General features: G+C 36.7%; 1 protein-coding gene across 2 annotated transcripts; it reads right to left on the bottom strand.

Moving 5' to 3' along the window:
• Positions 1-1,476: 1,476 nt before the first annotated feature.
• On the bottom strand, positions 1,477-18,369 carry LOC110603584. Of its 2 annotated transcripts, none has more exons than XM_021741351.2 (19): positions 18,180-18,369; positions 16,837-17,163; positions 16,339-16,527; positions 16,166-16,249; positions 15,988-16,047; positions 14,781-14,825; positions 13,957-14,156; positions 13,234-13,704; positions 7,171-7,297; positions 6,895-7,092; positions 6,659-6,748; positions 5,605-5,667; positions 5,138-5,212; positions 5,002-5,052; positions 3,896-3,973; positions 3,293-3,427; positions 2,942-3,049; positions 2,116-2,181; positions 1,477-1,809 (listed from the first exon to the last, which is right to left on the bottom strand). In XM_021741351.2, exons 2-19 carry the CDS (start codon positions 17,146-17,148, stop codon positions 1,741-1,743), a joined length of 2,421 nt encoding a protein of 806 aa, XP_021597043.1. In that variant the 5' UTR covers positions 17,149-17,163; positions 18,180-18,369; the 3' UTR covers positions 1,477-1,740. The 2 variants fall into 2 exon arrangements, with proteins under 2 accessions (XP_021597043.1, XP_021597042.1); XM_021741350.2 differs by having other exon boundaries at positions 16,837-17,166; positions 18,180-18,368.
• Positions 18,370-20,212: the final 1,843 nt, after the last annotated feature.

Genomic DNA, 20,212 nt, shown 5'->3' with positions numbered 1-20,212 from the left:
GTTCCGGGCAGGATTTGTCCCTCGGGGGAGCCAGTACGGCCCGCCCTAGCCCGAGTGGATTTGGCCCAATTCCTTCCTCTGAAATTAGGTCGCCTCCCCCACTGCTCGAACCCTTGACCTCCCACTTTAAGGGAATAGTCTGGTGAGAGTGAGTACCAAACAATTGGTATTCACTCTCACCAGACTATTCCCTTAAAGTGGGAGGTCAAGGGTTCGAGCAGTGGGGGAGGCGACCTAATTCCAGAGGAAGGAATTGGGCCAAATCCACTCGGGCTAGGGCGGGCCGTACTGGCTCCCCCGAGGGACAAATCCTGCCCGGAACCCGTGAGGGTGAAGGGATGTTAGAGCTGCTCACGACGCCAGTGGAAAGCCCGAGGTGGCAAGAGGCCAGGCGAGGGATAGCCCTGGGCCGTGAGTGGTAACAGTGCCGTGCGAAAAGGGCCGGGCTGTTACATAAAAAGGCGCCTTTTTATGTAACAGCCCGGCCCCGTACGACCGGCCCTGTTACCGCTCACAGCCCGTGACCTTCCTCTGGGCCCAGCCACTATGAGCAGCTCTTAACATCCCTTCACCCTCACGGGTTCCAGGCAGGATTTGTCCCTCGGGGGAGCCATTACGGCCCGCCCTAGCCCGAGTGGATTTGGCCCAATTCCTTCCTCTGGGAATTAGGTCGCCTCCCCCACTGCTCGAACCCTTGACCTCCCACTTTAAGGGAATAGTCTGGTGAGAGTGAGTACCAATTGTTCCATTGGCAAGCGTGGTTTGGACTTTTAAACATGAAAGATTTGTTCCAGTTTCAGACCATTTGGTAGATGAAGGGAGGCCTTCGAGTTCCTTGAAGCATCGTTGCTAAATCCAAGAGTGGTTTGTCCCAACAATCTAAAGCAAAAGTATTTTCGGTTGAATTGCCTATCAAATTCCAGTTTATTCTCCTACCCCAACCCCAGACCCAGAGCTTGGACCAGCAAAATATAGCCAAGTAGCTGCTTTGTGGGGCATAGGGAACATGCTTGTACCATCCAGTTATGGTTAACCTGTGATGGAAAGCTAAAGAATAGCCTTTGCTTATAGTTTGCATTATCAAATTATGGCAAATTACTGGTGCAGTGCTCCAGAAATGTGCTGAATTATGCCAACAAGACAGACGAGGAACTATTTAGGAATGAGGCAACAAATTAGTACAACAGAAGAATAATTCCAAATTTCTATTATTGGATTACTCTCCACAGTGGACAAAGTAAAGGAAGGTCTTAACATTGGAAACGGAACCTACCCAGTTTCCCTTTTTATAAAAAAAAATGAGTAAAAAACAATATCCAAAATCACATTTCAAGAGAAACTCTAGATTCATTGCTATGCATCAGGCAAACCAGTTCATAGTTTCATTATATTTCACATCTACAGTTGAAAAAGGACATGGCTGCGAAAGGGAATGCATAGGTATATTCATGCATATCAATAGAGCACCTCTTCACATTAAGCAAAATTTCCACTAATATATAAATAAAATAATATGTGACATTACACATCACTTTTTCCTATTACTATACCTCCCATAGACTGCTCACAGGCATTCTTCCCACCCCTTTTGGCAAGCTCTGAACCAGGGGCATGCTCGGTGCTTCTAGCAATAGTGTACTTTTACTAAATGGCCATTGGCCAAATATTTATGAGTATGCTGAACTTGTGTTCAAGTTACAACAGATCAATATAGTTACAGGCAAACCTTGCATAGCAGCACTATTCCTTCTGGAAAAAAGAGAGAACAAGATCTGTCTGTACAGAGAAGAGCTGTGTGTCTACAAAGAGCTGCTCAGCACAATTAAGGGAAAATGTCAGTGTTCTTCAGCTACTACTGTTTTGCATAGTTCAAAGAGTAACAAGGATAATAGGAACTCCCAAATTGGCTTAAAACGAGCTTATTTGCCCAACCAATATTAATTAATTTCCAGAATAGCCACGAAGTGTATTATAAACACTCCTTATTACTGTGATTTTTTTGTCATTATGGATGCTGAGGATTGCCTAATTATAGCCAGTTTGTAGCTGTAATTAACCCCCCCCCCCCCCCCCCTCTTTTTTTACCCAAAAAAAAAGAGTAAAAAGTCCACTTACCTTCATGAAAGGTCGATCACGATAAGGAAAGGAGTCTATGAAACTCTCCTTTAAGAGCAATGACACCTAGAAGTAGAAGGAATGGTAGTATTAGTTTTACATTATATGCATATACTGCCCATTTAACAATCAAGTCAGTGTGCATAATGCAAGCACCAAGAGATTGGCTTTCCTGTGTTTCTATTACCAATTCCATATCACAAAATGAAAAGGACAAGAATAATGTGCCAAAATTCCAGATGATTTGAAGACCTCTGCCCTCACACATAGCAGATGCCGTATAATTTTCTATATGTGGGACAAAAAGGTTAAATTATACTTCTACAAGGTTAATTAAAGAAGAACTTAATCTGACAAAATGTTCACTAGGCATCATTATGACTCTTTAGTTTTTGCTACGTTTCTGAATAACATTACCAATCTCTTTGTATAATTTTTCATTTAATGATAGTTTTAACATTTTAATGCAGTTATATTACTGTAAACCTATATATAACACAATACAGTGAATCATTTTTCTGACTAAAATAATCTTTCTGATTTCTTCTTCTCTTTCATTAACTCAAACCTTTTCTTCCAATAACCTGTCACAAACAAGATTACCATCAATGACTAGCAGACTTGAATTACAGTTAGAAATCAGTTTTTTAAAAAATGAAGTCTATTTCTGATTTATTCTTCTCTTCCATTAAGTAAACCATTTTCTTCTTATAACTAGTCACAGACTCTACCATCTATGACTAGCAGACTAGCAGACATGAATTACAGTTAGAATCACTTTTTTTATTAAAAAAAAAGTCAACATTCTGATGGGAAAGACACAAACCTTGTCATTATTGGACTGTACATTTGTAATTGTGTGTGACCGCAAATTAGAGCAGAGTGAATCCAGGTAAGATCTTAAAACTGCTAAAAAACCCTTAGCAGCTTCAACCTGTAAATAATCATAATTTACATGACATAAAATGATAAAACATTCATAAAACACTGAAAAAACCAGTTCAATTCCAGATCATGCATAGGTAATAAGCTTGGTAGAAATATGAGACAAGGAACAACTCAATACTGCAATCGTCAATAATTATCAGAGCACTAATTAGTTAAATTTTACAAATAGTATGGTCAAGCATCAATATATCCATACAACAAAAGAAGAACAATAAGCAGAATAGCAAACCTGCACATCTGTGCACTCATAAACTGGCCTTTTCCTTGCCAAATAACTTTCTCCCACAAGCTTTGCATGATAAGGACTTAAGGATGAAAATAACTCCTTGTGTTTTGGCAGTTGTGGTAGTGTTGGTGATTTTACCTATCACAGAAATAGGGAGAAAAATCAGATACTTGGCTCAGAGACAGTGTGTAAACCACATACATTATATGATGGGTCCTAGATAATAAACCAACTTATTAGTCTCATTCAAATGACTTAAAAGCCACATACCGTTTCACAAATTTATTGATCCTACATAAAGGGCTGAATATAGTTCATCAGTGAATGTCAGTTATTGAGAAAACGAAATAGATACAAATGAGTGCTGATTCTATTAGTAAACTTAGAATATATTGTATGAACATGTAATGGACTTGCATGCCCTTAAAATGCTAGCAAATTTTCTGGACATATATAACCTTCAGCCATGTTCAACAACAATAGTCTGGACCACGGGGATAAGAAAGGGTGGAAGATGAGAAAAGAAAGTAGAAGGCTTCGGTATCTTTTCAAGATAATTAATTCATGAAATTGCTCAATTCAAATGCTCTAAATCAAAATGCAAACCTGGTTCTTGTTAGCATCAACCAGTATGGTATTGCTCAATTTTGACTGTACTTCACTGGTTTTGTTCTTTACACCAACCTATAGATACATATAACCCATTGGTTATAAAGCCGGTCAATAAAAAGTTAATAACTCATAAGTATATGAGAATGGCAGTGGGCATGAAAATCAATAGATCCAACATGACATATAACTGTTGAATGCTGCAGATATTGTGCTGTATTTCCCTTATAGTTAAAATCTATATTGAAAGCTACTGAACTAGGACAAGAATATATGATTTACAGCAAATCTATCCAATTCCAATGACATTGAGTACCATTGTTAGTAGTAAACTTTGATTCCCCATCTAGCAATTCAAATCCATGGGGTGAATTGCAAATGTACTTGAATTGTGAAGAATCGGAATAGTAAATCGGGTGAATAGATATGAATTGACCATTTCGATCTATTCATTTTCTACAGAGTTATTGGACCCTGTAGCATCAAAATTTAAGATTTCACTTCATGTATACTATGACTTTACACATCAAAACTTTCCAGAACTATTTTCTTCCCTAATGATTCTTTTTTCCTCCCTCTTCTTTCTTTTTATTTTTCTTTTTCTCTTTTTGTTTGAATTTACTTCTCTAATTATAGTTATCAAATTATGACATTTTTATAAATATTCTAACCTTTTAATTTAGCCTGTTATACTTTTTTATTATTTACTTATTTGATCAAATTTAAATGAATAACATAAAAATAGATAATTTAATAAAAATATATTGTTCTATTATAAAGCATAATTCTAATTAGCTAAATGATAATTCTATAGTTATCAAAATATGTAATTATATTTTTTTTAATTACTTGTTCTTTTAGAATACCAATCATTTTTTAATTAATTTTCCAATTTTTTATCCAATTGTTCAATTCTCCATTCTCAACTCACAAAATTAAGATTTTGATTCTCCATTTGACACCTACATTGAGTAGGTAAAAGAAAAATTAATTAGAACAACATAGCAGACAGTGGATCCACATTCTGTATTTCCACTCCAAACAGGCAGAGATATTGGGCAGTTCAGAATAATAAATATATTGAGGCTGTAAAAAATACTTACTATGTAAGGAACTGGTGCATCCAAAAAGTCCAGCATATCATCTGGTAAAATCTGGAAATTTGTACAAAGAATTAATGAAGTTCATAACCACAACAAAATCATCCAACAAAACTTACAGGCCACAACAAGATCATACCGGCATTAATAGGCTTTGCCATTGATAGGGACGGATTAGAGGGACAATTGATAAGATCAACGCAGATAGGATTCCCTGTTAAACATTAACAAAGTACTTAAAACTTATTTATGTAAAAGACTCTATTTGTTTTTCTTAAGATATAGTTTAAAAAATTAAACATAAGAATGTGCAAATATTGCACAAGGTTCTCTGATTTCAGCTCAAACCAAGCTGTCTTAAAACCACAATTATGCAGCCTACATTGAACAATGGATGTAGCTACTCTAAGTGCTGTTTTGGATCTGGGAGATATTAATGGTGAGATAAATATATCGCATTTTTCAATTTCAGAAAAGAATTAGTTGTTATCCATAACATTAGTCCAACAAAATTATCTCAACTTGGAAGTGATATGGAAAACTACAAGAATCACAACAAAAAAGAACATTGTCAACTTGACCGATGAGGCATGACAGTAATAATACCAAATTAGAGCAAACAACCACAATCTGCTTCTCCAGCAGTGCTCCGGCAAACAGTGTCAACACCTGCATGTAAGGGGAATCATTACCAAAATTGTTTTTCATGAATATCTCAAAAATGGCAATAAAAGGATAATATGTTTTGAATCATCATATATCAACTGATAAACTAAGTAGCAATTGTCATGTTTTATAAAATATACAAAATAGACACATCCATATGCCAAATCAATCGCGAAGCCCTTCAACCTTTTGCTATAAACCCTTCAACTGAAATTTTATTCTATTGAAACCTAATTATTTATTTTGGTGTTACCGAGCACCAATTTAACTAAAAAAATATAGTAATGTTTAATTTCTGAAAGCCATTTTACTTCTTTAATACTATTCCCATTTCCCGATGCCTGCATAGTAAAACACAATACTAAGCACATTAATAACATGCATTTCTGTCCTCACTGTATAAAAAATTTTACATTTGAGAATGAACAACTGGTCTTTTATGACCTTACACTGTGGTTGTATTAAAACATATTATAACTTTTTCCATTGGCTAAGTACTTGATGGTAACAAATCAAAGAGTATACATGTTCACTAGAATACAACTTCAATAGTTCAAATACCAAGTCAATTGAAAGAACATGGTAAAATCCATGTTATTTAATGAATTTCCCTATTTCAAATGATCAACATGAACTCATGAAGCCATATTTTAAGGAAAAGGATGTTTACGGTATTGCATCAATATTATATCATCAGGAAAAGCAAAGCAACATAAAGCAATTAACTTAAAAAGGAAGTTCCCAAATCAATGGCTATGCTCAAATATACAAATTATGGTCCTAAGAGATTTAGTTCTCCCATTTCTACAACCATGAAGAACAAAGAGTCACCGATAAAAGTTCAGAACTTCAGATGCAAACATAAATATATTAGATATGTTACCTCCTTGTGACAGCAATAAATCAAATTTTGGCATATGAACAACAGTCGATGGCACAGAAATGTAAATAAAAAGTTGTTTCAAGGAAACTCAAAACTTCAACATGTACATACATTCTCTAGACGCAAGGATCCACATATGCATGCAACAGCCCATGTTGATAGTGCAATTGCTTCCTCCTCTGCCGAGAGTGCACTATGTGCCTGATAAACAAAAACATTGAGATACACAATGCCTTGAACAGTAACAAAGATAAGCACATTAATGTTTCAGATTAAAGAAAATGTCACTGCACATGGTAATGGAAGAAATACATTTATCTGACTGCAAAAACTATTGCGGAATTTACCTCAGCAAATTCCAGACTTGTATTGCAAGATCTCAAATCAATAGTTGAGCCAGCAATATGTAGAACTGTTTCATCTAGTCTGTGATATTCCAAAGGATTAAGATGCTCCAAAGGCTGAAATCTAATTGTTGAACCTCTAGAAGGACAATGCAACTGATAGTACTTGCACACTATCTGCAGTGATCCATAGTTGTTTGCCTGGAAAATTAACGGTTAGAAGCGGTAGAAGAGCAATGGCTTAAAGCTTAAAAAATTTTACTAAGAACATATCCAAACCTTGGCCCATTCAAGAATATCCAGGTGATCATTAGAATCCTCCTGGCCAGAGGAAGATGTGTCTTCTGTCTCTGTATCATCAATATCACTCCTAAAGTTCTGGCCTTCACTAGGAGAACCCTGGAAACTGAATAAAAGGCAGTTTCAGAGCCGCTTACAGTTCAAATTGTTCATTGCTACTCATACATTCACCACTATGTGAGCATGTGAGTATAATGAGCGTAAAAAGTGTATATGAAAAAGAAAAGAGGAAAAGCTAAGCAAATCAAGGCACTGGCCACTGAGGCTAGTAGGAAGGCAAGGCATAATTAATGAGGAATACAAGGCTTCATTCATCCTGAAGAAATGATGCTACTCTGGATATTTGAACCTAATTCTCCCAGGTCTAGTTTCTTTTGTATGTTCAACTCCAGAAAACTTTAATGGTACATTTTATCACAATCACAGGCAAAAGAAAAACATATCCTAACATAAAACTAATGAAGTGTTTCCACAGCAATCAAGCAAATCATGCAGCCCACAGGTAATACATAACCAGAAGCTCTAGTCACTTCTCTGCATATGATAGCATCTAAAACCATAAATCCTATTACAAGATGACATGTCCAAATAACTTTTGTCAATTATTTGATTTTTCATACACCATCCCTTCTAATTCCTAATATTTGTTGGGGGGAAAATCTTCATTGATCGTCATAGGTTCCCTGACTTTCCATTCACCTTAAGTTTATCAGATAACAAGAATCTACTACTCTGAATGCTTCAGTCAATAGAGTCAAGCTATAGAATCATAGTATTAGGATCTTCAGCAGGTTCTGATAACTCCTAGTGGCTTTTCCTCCTATTACTTTCTGAAGATTTTTGGGAAAATTTTGAGTATTCTTGTATTTCACTCTTGATTTGTACAATATGTCGACATGGCTATTTATACACAAAGAATCATATCTAAACAGGAAGCAAATAATCAAATAATAATTACAGAGATAATTAAGGATCCTAATCAAATCAAATCAAATCTCTAGAATCAATTAGGATTAGCAAATAAGTCAACACTCCCCCTCAAGTTGGTGCAAAGATGTCACACATGCCCAACTTGCAAATCAGATTATGATAGATCTTGTTGTTAAGCCCTTTAGTAAACACATCCGCAAGTTGCTCAGTAGAAGTCACATGAACTAGGCTCAAGACACCGTCTGTTAATTTTTCTTTAATGAAGTGCCGATCAATTTCAATGTGCTTCGTTCGGTCATGTTGGACTGGGTTTTGTGCTATACTTATAGCAGCTTTATTGTCACAATACAAGGTTATCTTGTCTCTCTCGGACAATCTCAACTCTTCCAATAACTTCTGCAACCATAAGAGTTCACACACTCCTTGGGCCATTGCTCTGTATTCTGCTTCCGCACTTGACCGAGCAACAACACTTTGTTTTTTACTCCTCCAAGTGACAAGGTTTCCCCCCACAACTGTGCAGTAGCCAGATGTGGATCTCCTGTCATCGAGAGATCCTGCCCAATCTGCATCTGTAAAAGTTTCAATTCGGAGATGACCATGTTTGGAATAAAGAAGCCCTTTCCCTGGCGCAGACTTTAGGTATCTCAAGATGCGAAGTACAGCTTGCATATGAGTCTCGCGAGGGTCATGCATGAATTGGCTGACTAAGCTAACAGCATAGGCTATATCCGGTCGAGTGTGTGAGAGATAAATCAACCTTCCTACCAATCTCTGATATCTTCCAATATCCACGGACTCACCAGTTCCTGCTTTCAGCTTGTGATTACTTTCGATGGGAGATTCTGCTGGTTTACACCCCATCATACCAGTTTCTCCCAAAAGATCCAGAATGTACTTTCTTTGAGAGATGAAAATTCCTTTTTCTGATCTAGCCACCTCGATACCTAGAAAATATTGCAGTTTTCCCAGATCTTTGATTTCAAATTCCTGAGCTAACAACCTCTTTAGTTGAGCCATTTCCTCTTTGTCATCACCTGTCACCACTATATCATCAACATACACAATAAGAAGGGTGGTCTTACCCTTATGATGTTTGATAAACAGAGTGTGATCAGCATTGCTTTGTTGGTAACCGAAGGACATCATGGCTCTGCTAAACCTGTCAAACCAAGCTCTGGGAGATTGTTTTAGCCCATACAAAGCCTTTTTTAACTTGCACACCTTTCCTTGTGTCTTCTCATCAGCGAATCCAGGAGGAATTTCCATGAATACTTCTTCCTCTAAATCTCCATGGAGGAAAGCATTCTTCACATCAAACTGTTGCAAGTCCCAGTCCAAGTTGGCCGCGCAAGATAACAGAACTCTGATTGAATTCATTTTTGCAACTGGGGCAAATGTCTCTTGATAATCCACTCCATAGGTTTGGGTGAAACCTTTAGCAACCAATCTGGCCTTAAATCGTTCAATTGTACCATCAGCTTTGTGTTTCACTGTGAACACCCACTTACAGCCAACGAGTTTCTTTCCAGGTGGAAGAGTGACGAGCTCCCAGGTCTCATTTTTAGCCAATGCTTTCATCTCTTCAATCATTGCTTCCTTCCATTTAGGTTCTGCAAGAGCTTTCTTCCAATCCTGTGGAATAGACACAGAGGAAATAGACAAGGCAAAGGCTCTATAGGAAGGAGACAAGGATTCATAAGAAACAAAGTTAGAAATAGGATGTTTAGTACAAGATCTGACCCCTTTTCTTTGTGCAATCGGTTTATCTAAATCATTGAAGCATTCAAGAGTTGTGGATAACTCACCAGAAGAAGATTCTTGACTCTGAGTAGACTGCATAATGGCTTCTTCTGCCTTGTCTCTCCTTGAATACCTTCTCAAATCTGGCTTGTCCAAACGACCAATTCTTCCTCCCTGATTGGACATCTCCCCCTGTCGATTAGAACTCAAACTCTCTAGTTGAACCATATTATCCGGAATCACACAATTTTGGATCACCTCTTCTTGCTCATTATTCTCCCCCTGAAGAGGTGAGTGGATGGTATTGAAGTAGGGTTCAGTTTCTCGAAAGGTAACATCCATACTGACTAAGTATTTTCTAGAGGGAGGGTGATAACACCTATATCCCTTCTGTGTTGGAGAATACCCAACAAACACACATTTAAGGGCCTTGGGGTCCAATTTCCCTGCCGTTCTAGTATGGACAAAACAAACACACCCAAATACTTTTGGTGGAACAACGTATGAATTCTTCCCTTGTAGAACTGCCAAAGGACTCATAAAGTCAAGGGTCTTGAGAGGCATTCTATTTATAAGGTAAGCAGATACAAGAACTGCATCTCCCCAATATGCTTTGGGTAGATTCATGGTGAACATAAGAGATCGAGCTACCTCCAATAGATGTCTATTTTTTCTCTCAGCAACGCCATTTTGAGCACTAGTATAAGGACAACTAGTCTGGCGTACTATCCCATTACTCTCCAAATAGGCAGAAAAGCTACTATCCATGTATTCTCTTCCATTGTCAGTTCTCAAAATTTTCACCTTAGTATTAAATTGAGTACAAATCATCTTATGAAAAGATTGAAAACAAGAAAAAACATCACTTTTAGCTTTAATCAGATAGACCCAAGTCATTCGAGTGCAACAATCAATAAAGGTGACAAACCATCGATTACCAGATAAGGAGACAGTTTGAGTAGGCCCCCAAACATCAGAATGAATAGTTGCAAAAGGAATTTGACTTTTATTATGACTCAAAGGATAGGATGTTCTAGTGTGTTTAGCATACTCACAAGCATCACAAAATAAAGAGCCAAACTGGGTTTTAGCAAACAAATCAGGATAAAGTTTTTCTAAGACAAAAAATGATGGATGTCCTAATCGCCGGTGCCATTATATTATTTCCCGATTGACATCCTTATTTTCTCCAAAACAAGCTTGAGATATCGAAGAACCCGGATCACTCTCCAACATGTATAAGCCATCATGCAGCCTACCATTGCCAATCCTCTTCCCTGTGCGAAGATCCTGAATAACACAATGATCAGGAAAGAATTCAAGTTTACAGCTAAGGGCATTGGTGATAGCACTGACAGATAAAAGGTTGACAGGAAAGTGGGGAACATGAAGGACAGATGATAATTTAATGTTGGATGTGCAAATAACAGAACCTGTTCCGGATATTGGAGTAAAAGAGCCATCAGCAATTCTGACACTATCTTTGGTTAGAGAAGGAGAATAATTGAGAAAGCCTTTAGAAGAGCCTGTCATATGTCTATTCGCACCAGAATCGATAATCCATGGAACATTATTAAAAGAGGAAGCATTACCTGACTTTACAAAGTTAGATGTGGCACCAAAGGATGAAGAGGTGTCAATATGAGACAAGAGGCGCTTGAGACTCTGAAGTTCATTAGCGGAAAGAAACTCAGTCGTTGTTGTCTCCTTAAAAGGCTCCTCCACAGTTTCTGCTAAATTAGCTTGATTTCTAGAGGTACCTCGTTTTCCTCCACGACCTCTAGTGGGACGACCATGTAACTTCCAACAAGTCTCTTTGGTATGCCTCGGTTTCCCACAATAGTCACAGTGTAATTGATCTTTCTCAGAAGTAGGAGGCTGTGGTGTGCTCAAACTAGTAGTCAACCCAGCCTTTTCAACTGGTGCAGTATAGAGCATAGCATGTCGACGACTTTCCTCTTGTTGAACATGAGCGTGGGCCTCTTGTAGAGAAGGAAAAGGATTTCTTCCCAACACTTGGACTCGAATTGGATCATATTCATTATTCAACCCTGCAAGAAAATCATAGACCCGCTCCTTTTCAATCATTCTCTGAAATTTGACTGTATCTCCAGTGCAGTCTGCCTGAAAGTCTTGATAGTAATCAAGTTCCTACCATAAGCCACATAACTCAGAATAAAATTGGGAGATAGTCATTTCTCCTTGCTTAGTACCATGAATCTTATTCCGAATATCATAAATTTGGGCATCATTCCCAATCTTGGAATAAGTTAAGGACAAAGCTTTCCATATTTTTGCAGCAGTATCAATTAACAAATAGGACTTAGAGATATTAGGTTGCATCGAGTTCAGTAACCATGTCATAACAAGACAATTATTTGAGTCCCATTGAGGAAAATCTGGATCACGCTCATCAGGTTGCTTTTTATTACCAGTGACATAACCCTGCAGCCCTCTAGCCTTGATAAACAACAAACAAGACCTTGACCAAGCAAGATAGTTGGTTCCATCAAGTTTTATGGGACTAATTTGCAAGGAAGGATTATCAAAGTTAGGAATCGAGACCCTTTTACCTTCTGCCATAGTAAAGATTTATGAACCCTGAAAGAATATGAGGTACCCAAGGTTGTACACACAAGAGAGCCCAATTGATTCACCAAAAAGACCGGGTAACAGCACAGGAAGGCCGGAAGATGGTCGGAATCGTCGCCGGAGTGATCGGAGCGGCGAAGCAGTGACAGACGGTGGGTCACGCGCCAGGAAGCGCCGGGTCACGCGCCGAGAAGAGGTGGCGCGTGAGCCTCACGCGCAAGCTTTTCCGGCGTCGGAGCAGGTCGGTCGGCCGGCGGCAGTCCGGCGGTTCTTCTGGTGCCGGCGGTGAGAGAGTGAAGGGCTCCTAAATGGGTTAGTACCAAAAAAGTAAATCTAGGGTTTTGAAACCCTAAAGAGGAAAAATTGAATTTGAACCCAAAAAATCAGGAAAAAGGCTCTGATACCATGAAGATTTTTGGGAAAATTTTGAGTATTCTTGTATTTCACTCTTGATTTGTACAATATGTCTACATGGCTATTTATACACAAAGAATCATATCTAAACAGGAAGCAAATAATCAAATAATAATTACAGAGATAATTAAGGATCCTAATCAAATCAAATCAAATCTCTAGAATCAATTAGGATTAGCAAATAAGTCAACACTTTCATACATCAAATTAAAGCTCTTAATCTGCTATATTCCTTGTTAAAAAATCCGTTGACCACAAAGCATTCAAAATAAATATACTCAAGGCATTAGAACAATAGTGTATGCTTCATTCCCAAATGAAATTTGACAAATGTGTATGAATTGTCAAAAAATGGAAATTTACCTTGAAGAAGACTCTGAGCTTTCATATTGATAATAGCGTAGGAGTGGAAGAACAGCATTTGGTAAATGTCTTTCTTCTGCTTGTTTGTTTGATAAATCATCCACATCAATTTCACAAACTTCAAGCTTTCTACCTCCAGATTCTTCTTTGTGAATGCCTATCTCTGTTTCAGAATCAACCAGAACAACATTATCCTCATTCCCTTTGTTTGACAATTGAATCTGCTCCTCAGGAATTTGATGCTCCAGGTCATTGCCATCATTCACTACACCTCCAGGCACAGAATCACTTGAGCTTGATTGGAAAATCCCTGCTCCTCCATCAAGCACTTCCCCTGAATCCCTAAAGTGTGGTGATATACCATCTACATTGTCCTCTAAATTTTCTTCTTCACTATAACCCTCCAAGGATTCCAAATCCAAGACACCAATGTCTTTTGTTAACCGTTCCAGCCTCTCTTCTGTGAAGATGCTACAAGCAAATTGTGAAATTTCAAACAGAGATATGATATAACCAAAACCATTTGCACATTAGATGTCAATCATGTTTGTTAAGACATCATGTTTTAGTAGGATCTCCACAGAAGTATGGTTAATCCAGGAATAATATATTTTAAGGCCATTAGAAATATCATTAGAACATGATAGGACATAGGAGCAAAAGATAAAGTTGAGGGAAATGGAAAAAGAGGTAAAATAATCATAATGTAGAAATAAATGACACCTGTTCAGAACACCAAAATGCAGTTCAAAGAATGGAAGCCGTGAAAGGATGCAGTAACATCTGCGTGTGGTTAGTACATAACGGCTCAAAGATGAGCAGGAGGGGCGCTTATCTGAAATCATGGAAAGCAAGCCAGAGGGTTTTTGCACAATTTCATCCACCAATACACAGCAACCGTACAATGTAGAATCATCAGCAACCTAGGAAACAAAAAGTGGATGTTAAAGGGGAAGATTTAAAAAAAAAAAAAAAAAAAAAAGAGGTAGAGCATTTGAATTATCATCCTAACAAACAGAAATGCGAAATGGGCAAATAACATCCCTTCTCAAAATCTAGAATTGGCAGCAGCTATAATGAAACACCCAATCAATAAACCAAAAAAGTTCCAAATCAGTATTCGATTAAAGCAATAACAATAGCAAGGACTTCAGGCTTTTCGGAGTGCCCAAAAAACAAACTTCTTCCTATCCATATGAACTAGTTAGCAATTACCATAATAGAACTTTAGCAAAAGGAAAACAGCATTGAGATATTGAAAAAAGCAGTAGCATGTCAAAGTCTTAACACAGAACATGGGCATTTCACCCCAACAAAAAATTGAGAACCCTTCAGAAGAAGATATAAAATCATGAAATGCAAGTCAAACTGTAGCCCAATGTAAAAACAAAGATTTAATTGATAAGAAAAACTTGCAGTTCCAAAAATAAAATGTGCAATGCCACTATCATGGTCCAAATGGGTTCAAAAAGATGACAGATTACAGAGAAATTCACATGGGTAATTTTGTTAAACAAAGGGGAAGTAGCACAATATTTGAAAGTTACCTGTAACCGGAATACAAATGACAGGTCACTTTGTTTAAGGTGCTCCTGCAAACAATTCACTGCAACTGAGATAATTGTGACATAACATGCATGCTTGGCATCATAAATAGAGCATTAGTAACTTTAGAGTGTGTTTTCTTGCAGAAACATTTCATCCTCTAGGAATTGTTAAATTTGGGTCAGGCCTAACTCACTGGGCTAGACCTAACTCACCCTAAAAACTAACTAAAATGGACTCAAACGAAGAAGTGCTTAAAACAGAGACACATTATCCCTGTCCCAAACTCTATCCCAAACCGACATGGGATTGATCCTAGAGATTGACATATTTATGGAAGGCCCAATATCGGTGGCAGCTTTGATACCATGTTAAATCTAGCTCAAAGGGTGAGTTAGGCTTATGGAACATATAAGGCCCCTTTTACACGACGTGGGATTCAACATACCCCTCACGCGCAGCTCACGTCCAGGACCACACTGGGGCGTGATACATCGACAGGAGGCTCAACATTGATGGAAAGCCCAACATCAACATTGATGAGAGATTTTGATACCATGTTAAATTTAGATCAAGCCTAACTCACCAAAAGCTAGCTTAACAGCGAAAAACTAGCTCAAGGGCGAAAAGTGTCTAAAACCTTTATAAAAGAGGCACGTTCCCTCTATCCCAACCGATCCCAAACAGATGTAGGATTCAACACACTGCTCACACTCAGAATTATACTACACATGACATATTTACAAAGGCCTAATACCAGATAAATCTGGATCAGGCCTAACTCATCCTAAAACTTAGCTCAAGAAGAGGAGTGCCTATGGCTCATATAAAAGGCACATTACCCTTTTTCAAACCGATGTGGAATTCAACGGGAACAACTGAGAGATGCAATGGAACATAAGAGAAAAAGATTCAGATAAAGTTAAATGACATCGAATGAGGAAACTTTTGTAACCAACCCCAAGTGATTGAAATATATCATTGTCAACTTAAGCACATATATTGCACTTGGTGGAGAATACAGCCTAGAAAATCACTCCAATAGGAGAGGAAAGTATCAGCTTGCTCTAATCTATATCTAGAACTTATTGATTCTATGTACTATAAGAACTACGAATAGGATTACTAGGTAAAAAGGTTCAAGGAAATAAACCGAGCGTTAATTCATCAATAGTAAGAGAATTCCATATAAGATTGTAGTGCAGATACCTGACCAAGAAGAATTTCATTCAATTCACTCATTGAAGGAGTTCTCTCAACAGCATGGACCTAAATTCACAATTACCTAAATTCAGATCCATTTCCATTCAAGAGCACATCAATCTTTAAAGAATATGTATAAGCAGGGGGAAAGAAGGCTACAAAACCCAGTAAGCATATTTCCGACCTCCAGGCCTCCAGGGAAGCAGAATGATATGAGATCCTTGTATTTGAGAGGCAATTGTTTCTCTGGAGGATAAACAAATAAGACCTGATAATATAAAATAAACAAGGTTAAAAAGAAATAGCAATTTCCACACATAAAAAGGATTTGCTATTATGTTAAGCGGAAGTAGTCACTTGAGGCTCAAGAATGGGTTCTACACGAGACTGATTCTGAGAACCAAGTGAACCTTGCAATCTTCCAGAAACTTCAGATTTTCGAGTAACATATTGCCTGTGAAGTGCCTGAAGATCGCAATTAGGATGAAGTCCAACAACTACCATGCTCTCAAAAAGCCTTGATGGCTCCTTTAAAGACCTATGATCCTGCACACTCAAATAACGCAGATGGTAGAAAACGCTACAAGTCAAAATTTCAGCTTGTTCAATGATTAATTAATGCACCACGACAAAAGAATGCAAGACATGTCCATTTAATGTATTATCAAGCATGTATGCCCGATGACTTCAACTTAAATTTTAGCACTTGGTGCAGTAAAATACTGAAGGAAAGCAGTAAGGAAGTAGAAATATTAACTTAGTACAATAAAAACTGGTTAAAATGCCTGCTAAAATTTTTCATGCATACAAAAGAATATTCAATAAAGAATCCCACTTCAACAGAAAACAGCATACCAAGTACTGCAACTGAAATTTAGCCCATTGACGCTTTTGGCTAGTTAGAACTTCAGGATTGTAAGTTCCACCTTTCACTTCAGGAGGAGGAGATGAGAAGCCTTTTAGCACTCTCGAAACATGGCGCTGTAGCTTCTGAAACTGGCTAAAGCCTTGATCGTCTTTTGAAGAAAATACTACAGAGGGACGTGGTGAACGAGGAGCAGTGGCTGCAGCAGCTGCAGCTGCAACAGTTCGTGCAACATCTTCTGTGGTCTGCAAGAAAAGTGAAGCTCTCCAACCAGGGCTACCAGTATCTTCATTTTTATCCATCCTTGAAAAGCACTTCTACTGCCATATCACGTATACAAAGAACAAAACAAGACCCAAAATAACTATTCCAATAAAGCAGCAACAAACTCCAGAATACTGACCATAAAGAAGCATGCAAAACTAACAACAAATAAAGCTACGGGCAACTACTGAAGCATGTCTAGATCAACAAAGCAAGGTCATTACAAGGAGTTGTTGGAAGTATTAAAAACTGAAACCAGAGGACGGCATTCAACTTATCCACAGGTCAACATAAAAAATATACTTCAAGATAGAACACTCAATGATGAAACAAAAATGTCCTCACTCAACATTGCAGACCCAAAAATAAAATAAAAATGCACACTAGAGCATTCAAGGTATTATATGTCTTCCTTTCATAAACCGATACGCAGATGTCTAAAGAATCACAATTAGCCTGGATTGCCAAAAAGAATAGCAGTTCGCTCTTTACCTCTACCAACAAAACTTGACCTCTATAAACAGGCTCAAAGCATACGTTTTTAACCTTTCCAGGAGCAAAAGCTAAAACCCCATGTTTCTATATTGGATAAAGATCCAATTTTCTGTACTTGATAGGCTACCGTTATTACTCCAGTAGGCAGTTATAAACATAAAAACTTATAAACTACTAAACATTAACACTTACAGCAAGCAGATGCTACAAATTAATATTGCCAAGAGTTTTTAACATCATTCAGTTACTTCAATGAATTCCATAAATTACAAAAGCTCTGAAAAAAAAATCAAAGTAAAAAGGGAAAAGCACAAATTCTTTTAACCAGGAATAAAAAAAAGAGGAAAAAAACGGCAAAGATGTGATCTGCAGGCAAAAATAGTAATATTCAAGCCTGAGTATTTTGCCTTCAGTAAAAAAAAAAACTCAAATCAAGTTGATCGCTGATTGATAGAGAGATGAAAAGAAAACAAACACTAATCAATTTCAGAGTGATAAAAAGGCAGAAGTAAATGACTATGATGAAATTAAGCATAATTAAGCAGAAAACAGAAAGAAAAGAAAACAAACTGACCTTAACCAACGATTAATTAAGCGACAGGAAGAAAGAGGTCTAGAGAGAAGGAAGATGGATAAATTGCTCAGGCGGCCATAACAATGGAAGCTCGGTATTTCTTATCGTTGAAAAACCCCAGAGAAATGGAGCGACCGAGACACAGCGGCAGTGGAGGTTATATGCTAATTGTTAATTAGGACAAAGCCTTTTTCTTTTTTTCTTTTATTAAAAGGGATGAAGAAAAGGTAAATTATTATCACACCCCAACATTTGTAAATAATAACTAATCAACCTCTTTACTTTAACGAACAAACCATCTTATCCTCACACTTTAATTTTATTAATAAACTAATCCCTTCATCTTAAAATCTTCATTTTATCATGTGGGACTGCTTATTCTTAAATTTGAAAATATAAAAATATAATTAATTAGAATTAATATTAACAAATTTTAGGAGTGTTATATTAATTTGTTAAAAAATAAATGTCGAGGAAAACGAAAGGCGAAAGAAAAGAAGTGAAGCCTGGTCGTCCTCCTAGGAGTTGCAGTCAAGTTTCTTCTTCTTGTTGGGTTGCGTTGTTTGTTTCCCACACGTCGGCATATGTTGTCTTTATTTTTTTTTATCAAAAAGATAAATTTGATTAAATATGCAAAAATTTATATTTTTTATAATTAATATTTTCAATAAATAATGATATTTTAAAATTTAAAAAATAAAAAATAATATATTACGATGTGTAAAATTAATCAGAAAAGATCATGTCTCTCCCCTTTAATTTTTTTTCCTTTTATTCTTTAATGATATAACTAGCTTCCTACTAGAGTATCATCTGTTTCTGTCATTCAGTCCGTACATACAGACGGATTAGTGCATCACACCATGCTAAACGGTCATTTAATCCTTCTACTGCATATATTTGGTGGGACTGCAAAGTAACTGAGCTCATTTTTCTTATTTTCTGTCACATCATCGGATGTCCACTTCTCATTACTTTTCATTACGGAATTGTATCACGTAATATTGGTCCGCTTCTCATCACAGGACTATATCATGCAATGTTGAACCGATCTATTCATATGTGACTCGATGAATTTTAGACTCGTATTCTTTTTCAGAGGCTATATTTTACTCTGATAAGAGAAATTATTCAGTCATGATATATAATATTTTTTATCATAAATAATAAAAATTGAAAATTTTTTTTATTAAATTAAGGGTATGGACAAACTTTGATGCTTTTATATAAAAATTTAAAAATAAAAATATATTTATTATTTTGACTGATTCACTTGGCATTAGTTTATTGTGTATATATTAATAAATAAATATTGAGCTTTGTAATATATTTAATTAGTTAAGATAGAATACAGACCAGATCAGATCAGCTGCATTAAACTAACAAGGAAAAAGTTGATGTACCAGAGAGATCAAAATTCAAACTGAAGCAATTCTTTATTTGGCATTGAAAACTAAAGATAGTTACCCTAGGATAGTCAACCTTTGCAAGCTCAAGCAGATCAATTGGTGAGAATCTAATGTAAGAGATATGGTCACACGTGGGGAAAGGATACACGTGAGAATGAGATAGGAATGATTTTTTTATCGAAGAGAGGAATGATTTGGTGGGTATCATCGGATGATATAGTATAAGCTCTATTTTATATTAAAATATATCTAATAATTACTAAAATAATATTTAGTTTTTAATATTAATTAAATATATAAAATTAAATAGAAATATTTAATCTAATGTTTTATTTGTCATTATATAAAATAATATTAATATTTTTATAATGTTCTTATAACTAATATGTATTTAAAATAATTAATAATTATTAAAATAATTAATATTATCAAAGAGTTCTAACATAAGATGGAGTATGATGGGGATTGAGAAATTAAAAGCGTGTCCGCTTCATGTTACTTGTGTTATTGGGCAGGGCCCACATCTTATCGGCTAACTTCATGCTAGGACATGGAACAGGAGACAGGCTTGTGTGGCTCCCCACCCCACCCTGGTCATAAAATAAATAATCTAGTTTTTGTGTA

This window comes from Manihot esculenta, chromosome 16 (assembly GCF_001659605.2).
Source record: "Manihot esculenta cultivar AM560-2 chromosome 16, M.esculenta_v8, whole genome shotgun sequence".
Classification (NCBI taxonomy): Eukaryota; Viridiplantae; Streptophyta; class Magnoliopsida; order Malpighiales; family Euphorbiaceae; genus Manihot; species Manihot esculenta.
This window is presented reverse-complemented; position numbering and strand designations above follow the sequence as displayed.

Excerpts from the sequence above, each read along its gene's own strand:
- LOC110603584 (XM_021741351.2), bottom strand. The coding sequence starts at position 17,148 with ATGGATAAAAATGAAGATACTGGTAGCCCTGGTTGGAGAGCTTCACTT. Across the intron at positions 16,048-16,165 it reads GCTTCCCTGGAGGCCTGGAG|GTCCATGCTGTTGAGAGAAC; the intron begins GTCGGAAATATG and ends TTGTGAATTTAG. Across the intron at positions 1,810-2,115 it reads GTGATCGACCTTTCATGAAG|CTCTTTGTAGACACACAGCT; the intron begins GTAAGTGGACTT and ends TGTGCTGAGCAG.